The 9,123-nt window shown below is 32.8% G+C and overlaps 1 protein-coding gene across 1 annotated transcript; it reads right to left on the reverse strand.

Moving 5' to 3' along the window:
- Window positions 1-6,087: 6,087 nt before the first annotated feature.
- LOC18443702 (12-oxophytodienoate reductase 7) lies at window positions 6,088-8,864 on the reverse strand. Its single transcript, XM_006853884.4, has 4 exons — window positions 8,750-8,864; window positions 8,194-8,334; window positions 7,536-7,666; window positions 6,088-7,100 (listed from the first exon to the last, which is right to left on the reverse strand). The coding sequence occupies exons 1-4, from the start codon at window positions 8,845-8,847 to the stop codon at window positions 6,256-6,258; spliced, it is 1,215 nt and encodes a 404-aa protein (XP_006853946.1). The 5' UTR covers window positions 8,848-8,864; the 3' UTR covers window positions 6,088-6,255.
- Window positions 8,865-9,123: the final 259 nt, after the last annotated feature.

Below are 9,123 nucleotides of genomic sequence, written 5' to 3' on the forward strand. Positions count from 1 at the left end.
GAAGATTCTCATCAAATATTTATTATGACCTAACTAAATACAGTATTATACATTGAAATTAGAATTATTGGTTTGTATTTTATTATTTTATCATCATTTTATTATATAAATAAGAATAAATTTGAAATTTGTCTTATATTATCATTTAATTTAAAAATATAATTGATAACTATAACAAAAACTAATACATTGCATACTTTATAATATAAAGAAATTAATAAATAAAATATAAGATTTGATTATCATTGTAATAAATATAATTGTTAATTATAATAAACATGATTAAAAAAATATGGGTATGACCCTCACAAATAAATAAATCTAATGTACAATAATTAGTGTTTATAGAAATATAGAATTTAGTAACATAAATTTGCAATCATATTTGAATAGAATTAGGAAAATAAATAAAAATTTCATATTTACATCGTGAGATAATTGATAAAGCAACTTGAAATAAATTTTAAAGTGATATGAACTAGTGTTATTTTTCTCTCTTAAAATATGTCATAAACTAGTATTTTTTAAAATGTTAAAAAAAAATAATATTAGTATTATTATTATTATTTTTTTAATATCCTATGACCTAGTACAATAATTTCATATAATTATGTTAATTTTTACAAATTATTATGTCGAATTTTATTTTTGTAATTATATGTAATTAAAAATTAATTATATATATTAAAAAAATAAATAAATGTAATTAATCATAATAAGGATTAAATATTAAAAATAAATAAATAAAATTAATTTTAAAAAGAATTATAAACCATTTTATTTTATAGATGTCCTTTTATATGAGAGAGATATATTTATAATACCTATCCATTCCTGCCTAATACAGACACCATAAATAACTTGGAACATTTTATTACCATCATTAAAAATAAAATGCGTGTTTATTTGGAACAATTTATTGCCACCATATATAGTTTGGCTGCATGGTTGATCTTTTGGGGAGGGCTGATTTAATGAGAGAAGCCCATGAATTTATGAGAGAGATACCTATTTAACCTATTTTGTTGGGTGCATGTGCCATTAATGGACATGTAGAGCTTGGTTAATTGGTTCGAACCGAGACATATCGGTGATTATGTTCTTTTATCTAACTCATACGCATCAGATGGAAGGTGGTCAGATGAGAAAGAGAGAGATCGATAATGGTGTGAGAGAAAGTGAAGAAAACGTCGGGTTGAGCGGATGCACAACGTTAGGCCATCAGATTGTCCCGCATCGAAAACAATGGGACAAAAAATGTTTACTATAATGCGTTGCATAAACGCCACTGGCGTGCACGTGTTTGAGTTGCCAGAGAGTCAAGGGCTTACATGAATTGGTGGGGCGTGCCGGAGTATAAAACTGGCCGAATCATGTTTCCTCTTTAGAAATCGTCTCGATTTCGGATTGGATCAACGATTTTTCACTTACTCTCTTTTTTGTCGAAAATTGGAACCTTTTCAGCTTGGTCCAAAATTTGAACTTTTTCAGCCTACTTTTGATTAGATCTCTCAAATGTTTTCTTTTGTTTCTTCTTTTTTCACTTTTCTCACTTCCCACCTGCCGCTAATAGATTCCTAAATGTTAGCCGAACAATCATGAAACTCAATGAAACCATACTTAGCTTATCTCTAATCTATTTCTAGCAACCCAGAAACTTTAGATTTTTTTAAATTTTGGCCAAATACTCCGATCTTAAACTCATGCACCGTGAAAACCTTGTCTTATTTTTTTTGGAAACATATACAAAGTGGCCGTTTGCTTTTAATACATGAAAGTTATATTCACTTTTGTCCGTCAGATTTTAAATTGGGTGGTTGTGAGTACGTCATTAACTAGATTTAAAAGTTAAAAAATAAAAATAAATCTTTGTGACACAACCCATGCCAACCAATTTGATATTTAATGTGTGAAATCGGGTGGTTGTGAGTATGTCATTAACTAGACTTAAAGTTAAAAAATAAAAATAAAACTTTGTGACACAACCTATGCCAACCCATTTGATATTTAATGTTCAATCGCAATTGTGACCTCCTTATTGAAAATATAGTTAAAGGACGAGTAACCCAATGAGAAATATTTTGCTTCTGTAAACTAAGAGCATCATTATAGAAAGAGATAAGATTTAGGTAGTCGAAATTACGGGTGAATTTCAAATAATTGAGTTTTTTTTTTTAGTAAGTAAAATAGTTGAGTTTGCATATACATATTGTTTATTACAAGTATGCCGTTTGTTACTTTCTCTCCATATACAAAATTTTGATTAATTTCATATTTTGAGTTTTTATTGTTCTATTGGTTTATACAACGTGTGACCATTTGATGGACCACTATTTCACTCTTTTGGTTTTTGTGTTTTGTTACCTGCAATCTTATACTTAGTGTGTTCCATTTTTTTCCCCTAAAAATAATCCTATACCTTGGGTCATAAATCTTGTTATTTGTCATGTAATTGTTATCATTGGTATTGTTATTGTTGTTTCACCCAATAGAATCATTTCCATTTTTTTCTCCTAAAAATAATCCTATACCTTGGGTCATAAATCTTGTTATTTGTCATGTAATTGTTATCATTGGTATTGTTATTGTTGTTTCATCCCAATAGAATCATTTGGTACATTTTGTTGTGACATCGGAAAAAGCATTGCCGTTAAACAAATAGGACTTTAGATAAAAAGTTTGTCAAATAGGGGACACCAAATGATACCAAGTAAGGACAAGAATTCAATGTATCCTTGCAATATGTGCAAATCATAATTTTATCTTATGTCATTTTTACATGTCTTGTTTTTTTACTCTATTTTCTTGAGTCAAATCCAAAATATTCCCAATTTTTTAACTTATTTGTATTTTAACTGTCCGTATTTTTATCCCAATTTTTTGCCTCTAGCTTTGTGGACCAAAATTGACCTACTACTGTGTTTCGGTTTACTTTTGATATATTGCTATTCTTTGATTTGTCCATAAATTGAGGTTTGAGTTAACAAATTGGAGGATAGTTGATTTGATGGTTTTCTGATGTTAGAATAATTTTTTTTGATGGATTTTTGAGGTGCATCTTAGTTTTATAGCATAAATCAATGTTTTATATGAACTTTTCCAACTATGTTCGGTAAAAAGAATGTAACTTCGTGTATTTGTGGGATTTTGACATAATTAAAATTATTAGGGTTAGGATCAGATGAAGGAAATTATACTTTGTGATATTTTTTCTTTTTTTCAAGAATGAAGGTTTCTTTTGTGATTTGAGAGGGTGAGTTGTTGGGGGGTAATTAAGCTTTGTCACCTACTTTTAATGATATTTTTTGTTTTTTTAGCACATTTGATGGATATTATGAGCTAGAAGTTGGAACTTCTAGGGTGTTGTGGCAATTACTAGTTTGATAACTAGGAAATGCACAAAAATCGGAAGTGCTACTTCTCACAAATGATAAGTGGTACCTCCTTGCCCTCAATGGAAGTGTGAGCTTCTCGTTGAATGAGAAGCTTCCAAGTAGAATGACCAAAATGCTCCTAACATTTTATGGAAGCAATTGAAAAGGGGAGAGAAAACTTTGAAAGCCTCTTATTATAGAATTAGAGAGAAAATTTGGTATTGATTTTTTCATTTTGTGTATTTTTTCTTCTCCGGTGAATGGAATATTTCAGGAGATTTATAGTAAGATATAATCAAAGAGTAATCACAAGCACTTCCATCATTTTAACAATATTGATAGGAAAAGCATAAAAACAGACTATTTACTTTTGGACGTGGTTAGCATGCGGTGGCACATATATTGTAGAAATGTGGGCTTTTCAATAAATATAATTTTTAAATATAACTTGATCTTAATTTTTAGAGTATATATAATCTTTAACATAGAGATAATGAATATGAATTATTTTTTTGAAAACTAGAGATAATAATTATATTAAAAAACATTTGGACTGTTAATTACAATTGTTTTTAGATGGATTACCTATTTGCATCCATTTTTAAGATGGATAATTTATACTTATGAACCGCATGTTGTAGAAATGCCATCCAGTCTACATGAAACAATTGTTTTTTATTTTTTTGTGCAAAGATGTCACAATCATTCATATCCCTTCAATTTCACATTGAATGGTTGTAAGAGTATTATTAAAGAGAATCAAAGTTTTTTAAAAAAATTCTCGAATTTCGTGATTGACCAAACTATCCAATTTGACATTAAATGAATAGTAGTGATTGTGACCTCTTTATAATAAAAAAAAAAATACACATCCTTTTTTCGAGAAACCTTTCTATGTTCCTCATACAACATAGAAGTTCTATCATCTCCCTTCTCCAACCGTCTATTTTTGAATGGAGGGCTAAGATTGCCCCAATCACAATGTCACATTTCTACACTATTTTATTTTTAAATTTTTTCTATAAATTATTTTGACACCAAATTTTAGACGTCCATTCTTCTATTAAACTCGCCCTAAAGAAAAATAAAAAAATATATATTTTCAATAAAATAAAATGACCAAAATACCTCAAAAAGTTTCAAGGGGTATTTTGGTCATTATTTTTTATGGAAAAATTATTGTTAATATTTTTTATAGGTGTGCCCCAATGAGAAGATGGCATGTATCAAATTCTATATTCAGAAAAATTGTATTAAAAAACTAAAAATAAAATACTTGGATACCTCGGATCTAAGATTAAACGGTGAGTGTCTCTCTTGATAAAGAATGGATGGCTGGATGGTAAGGGGAGGATAGAACTTCTATGTTCTAGGGGGAACGTAGAAAGCTTTTCCATTTGTAATTAGAAGGACATAAAAAAAGTTTAAGGATAGGGTGAACCTAAATGTCCTGGGGCTTTTTTGGATCTAAGGGTGGTTTGTATAGAGCCAAGGCTCTAAACAATCAAATTAGCGCTTACCTTCAAATGATATCGAGAAATGTGGTTTCAATATTGAAAATATTTATGATAGCCTTAAAATATATTTTTATTTTTATTTATAAAGTTATGCTTCAAAAATAGTATAGATCGTCAAATCTATGAAAACTTGAAAATCTTGAAAATTGACGGTCCAAAAATGCATTATAAAATACACTATTTCCAAAACTTAAAATCCATTTTCTTCTCATGTCCATCCATCTTGATGTTGAGATGATCAATTTGAGGATATTTAGACATCAAAACAACCTCTTCTAATGAAATTTTTGAGGTAGGCTCTAATTTGATTTAGAGCCTCGGCCCTATATAAACTTTTTCCTTTGTTTGAATCCTCCTAGATATGATCTCATTTCTTTATTAACAAATAGAGCTTTTTTATTTAATTAAAAATAAATGGTTCGACACCATTATGGTTTAATTAAACAATGAAGAGGTTTCCTTGTTTTTATTAAAAAATACGCACTCACAAAATGACTTGAAATGGGCATGATTTGATGCCTGAACCTCTTTTTGGGCGAATATTTGATGCCTCAGCCTATTGTTGAGGCCCACAACATTTTACACCAATATGGTGCTTGGTTACTTATGATATGTTACATATAAACCTTATTTACTTTTGTTATTATTTATTGATTTTTTAAACAGGACATGAACTCAGTCGAGTTACTCGGACTTGAGTAACTCACCTCGGCCAAGGTCGTAGTTGATTTTGTGATCTGATTTGCAAATTCAGTGTCCAAATCGAACCACTCGCACTTTCCTTGACACTTATTTTATAAAGCTTTATATTTTTTAAGCTTATTAATTTCCCTAGCTGACAAATGAGAGAGAGAGAGAGAGAGAGGAATTTAATCCCAATATCCAAATTGCAGTTGGAACCCATGCTGGAAAGGAAACCCAAATCATAAATTTAGTATGAACAAGGGGAAAAAAAATTGAAAACTATTATGATTAATTCCTCGAAGAAAAAAAAACGACACAAAACATAAAGTTTCTATAAAAACGCATTCCAATAGCATTCAAAGAATATGGAATAAGCATGCTACAATAAAAACTAAACAGTATGCTATGCATACCTTGATATACTTTTTTCATCACAAGGAAATAAATAGCCAAAACAAAAAAAACAAAAGAAGAAGAAGAAATGAATGGAATAATTCCATAGCAAGCCAAACTATGCTAATTATTGTCGTTTGAATTTGATAGAATGTAAAACCAATTTTTAACAACCATTATTTGAGTGTTCTAAACTTCAAATTTTCCAATAAAACAGTAATTAATCCATGTTATAGTACTGCAACATTTCCATAGCCATCCCTGATTTTCAAAAATCACCATTGTGCTCACTGGCCGTTGATCTCAGAGGAGAAAGATGGGAACAAGGCTTGGCGTGGGCTAGTCATACAAGGATAGTCAGTATATCCCACTACTTGATCCGATGTGTAAAACTTTGATCGGTCGTACTTTGTCAGCCTCGCTTCGCCTACGAACCTCGCCGGCAAATCCGGGTTCGATATGAACAGCCTCCCAAACGCAATCAGATCCGCCTTGCCACTACGCAATGCTGCTTCCCCTGTCTCCTGCACAAAGCCCCCACTGCTCATGAATGGTCCTTTGAAACCTTCCCTCATCAAAGAACACACATTTCTCTCCGCTTTCTCCGTTTCGACATCACCCTTCAGCCCGTGTCGGGTAAATCGGGGCTCGGTAACATGCAAATAAGCTAGCCCCGGGTTGAACTTCCGGTTAAGCTGGTCTACTAAGAATTGAGCTAAGTCTATTGGATTAGAGTCCTCAGCTCCCAAATGGTCAATAATGGGGGAAAGTCTGATGGCGAGGCGGTCAGAGCCGACCTCATCAGCAATTGCCGAAAGGATTTCTAAAGCAAACCGGCATCGGTTAGCAACGCTGCCACCGTATTGGTCATTTCTATCATTGATGCCATCTTTGAGGAATTGGTCGATCAGGTAGCCGTGTGCGGAATGGATCTCGATGCCATCGAAGCCAGCACGCATGGCATTGCGGGCAGCAGAGCGGAATTGGTCGACAATGTCAGGGATCTCGTGGGTTTCAAGGGCCCGCGGGGTGGAGTAGGGCCCACTTGGGCCGTCGGGCATGAGGATCGACCAGGGAGCAGGTACTGGTTGGCTGGTGGAAGAAATTGGAAGCTTGCCTTCTGGTTGGTACACTGTGCAGACAACAAGAAAGTCCTAATAAGCTCCATGGTGCCTAAATATGAACCAAAAGTGAGTTTGGGTGCTATGAACTTCTAATAGCTTATGTTTCTTAAAAAGATGCATTCAAATGCAATTCTTTCAAAAATTCATCTCTGAGATTAAGATGAATTTTGGCCCTAAAATTTCACATATCGATAATCTCAACCATTGGAAAAAAGAAAAGAAAAATAGTACAGTTTTGGCCATTTCACCGCAAATTTTAATTCTTAGTGGATCATCAGATCGACACCATTTTTGGGCTGCAAAATCATGGATCTAAAGCTCATATGCATCTAGAATGACTTAGTAAGTGTTTCAGATCCTAAATCAATATCTAAGATGGATTTTGGAAGGAGACCGCATCTGAATAGATCCGCGATTAACTCACGCTCTTCTTAAACTAATACCTCCATGAGAAGCTCGGCCGACATGCCAAAGTTGGCAGAAGAAGATGGCTCCTTTCTCATGAACAGCATCCACCACTCTTCTCCAAGCTTCCACCTGCTCCTCTGTGTAAATTCCCGGAGAATTCGGAAACCTGCAACACATGTTGCAACTTAGAATTTTGCTTTAAATGCCTAAGCCCACCATGAAAATGGGGGCACAAATATCATTTTCCAAAGAAAAGTTCAGAGAAACATCTTTGCAAGATGATGTTGAAAACTGCTTGCCATGGTGAACTGAAATTTCTGTATTTAATTGCTTTGAGGAACACAATTCCATTGTTCATCTGTTTTTTGCTTAGGTGATATAAACTTTAGGTTATGACTAAATCACATCACAATCCTATGTTATATTATTGGCCAATTTCCACATACCCATGATTATTGTTCTAAATTTCAAACCTCAAACCATTTCACTAACATTGTTTAGATCCACAAGAACTTTATTAATCCCTGCAATTTTTCTCAGGGAAATTTCAATGTTGTATCATATGTACCTTATCATTTTCTTTTTAGGAGGAAAGCTTCCAATTCCTTTGAATTTTGATTTTTTTCTAACTGTTTTTCTGTTTTCTAAAAACATGAAGAAAAATGAGGTTTTTACTGTCAGGAGTCTTATTACCCTATGCCTTGAGGAGATACAGCAACTGCTTCTGATATCAGGAAACCCCCTTGTGTTGCCCTCTGAAAGTAGAAGATGGTGTGAGCCTCTTGCGGCACGTTGTTCAGAGCTCGACACCTTGTTACTGGAGCTAGGACTACCCTGTAATGGCCAAAAAACATATCCATATCAGGAATTAATTGTGAATTTTTAACTTTTTGTTAGGATTTGAATAAGATCTTTTTCTTAGTTATGGAAATTTTCTTTGAAAATCGGTAAATCTCAGCTTTTTATATGCAATTGGCCTGTGATGAATCTGAAATTTCAGGTATCAATTCAAAACAAGTAAGCCTGAACTTTATTTTTTCAGAAAAGATCTTAAAGAACAAAGTAACAAACCATTAGTAGCTCAAGAAAGAAAGAACCCAAAAATTGTGTCAATGAATTTCAAAACGAAAAAAACCTTATTCAAATTTTGTAAAAGGCTGCATTTCTTCTGATCAAAACAAAAACATAGGGAAATGAGAATTATTTAATCAAGAGGTATTTTGATATTTCAACATCCATGAATTAGTACCTGTGAGAGAGCTTGAAGCCTCTGCCAAAAGTGAATGGAGATAGGAGGTGGGATTCTTCATGGTCTCCAATGGGTAGTTCTGTTTTTTCATTTTCCATGGCTTCTTCTTCTACTACTTTCTCTCTCTATAATGAACAATGGGAGGCAGGATTTATAGTGTTGGGCCCCAATATTTCTCTCTCTATATTCACACCATGGAAATATGGACTCGTTTTTATAGCCTCTCTCTCTCTAGACTTCAGGTGGCCGGTGTATTCCTTTGACCTTGTTACAGTACTTGGTGAAACACAGTCAACGTCATCCCATACGTTTTCCTTTTTTAAGTAGTGAATAATGTTTTTCTTTTTGGAACTGGAAATTTTTATCAGGAAAAA

Source organism: Amborella trichopoda, chromosome 5, assembly GCF_054954075.1.
Source record: "Amborella trichopoda isolate Santa Cruz 75 chromosome 5, AtrichopodaSantaCruz75HAP2 v2.0, whole genome shotgun sequence".
Lineage (NCBI taxonomy): Eukaryota > Viridiplantae > Streptophyta > Magnoliopsida > Amborellales > Amborellaceae > Amborella > Amborella trichopoda.

What these genes read in the sequence shown, in the direction of transcription:
- LOC18443702 (XM_006853884.4), bottom strand. Translation starts at nt 8,847, where the DNA reads ATGGAAAATGAAAAAACAGAACTACCCATTGGAGACCATGAAGAATCC. An exon ending in GGCTTCAAGCTCTCTCACAG is followed by an intron (nt 8,335 to 8,749) that starts GTACTAATTCAT and finishes TGGCCATTACAG; the next exon opens with GGTAGTCCTAGCTCCAGTAA. An exon ending in GTATCTCCTCAAGGCATAGG is followed by an intron (nt 7,667 to 8,193) that starts GTAATAAGACTC and finishes CATGTGTTGCAG; the next exon opens with GTTTCCGAATTCTCCGGGAA.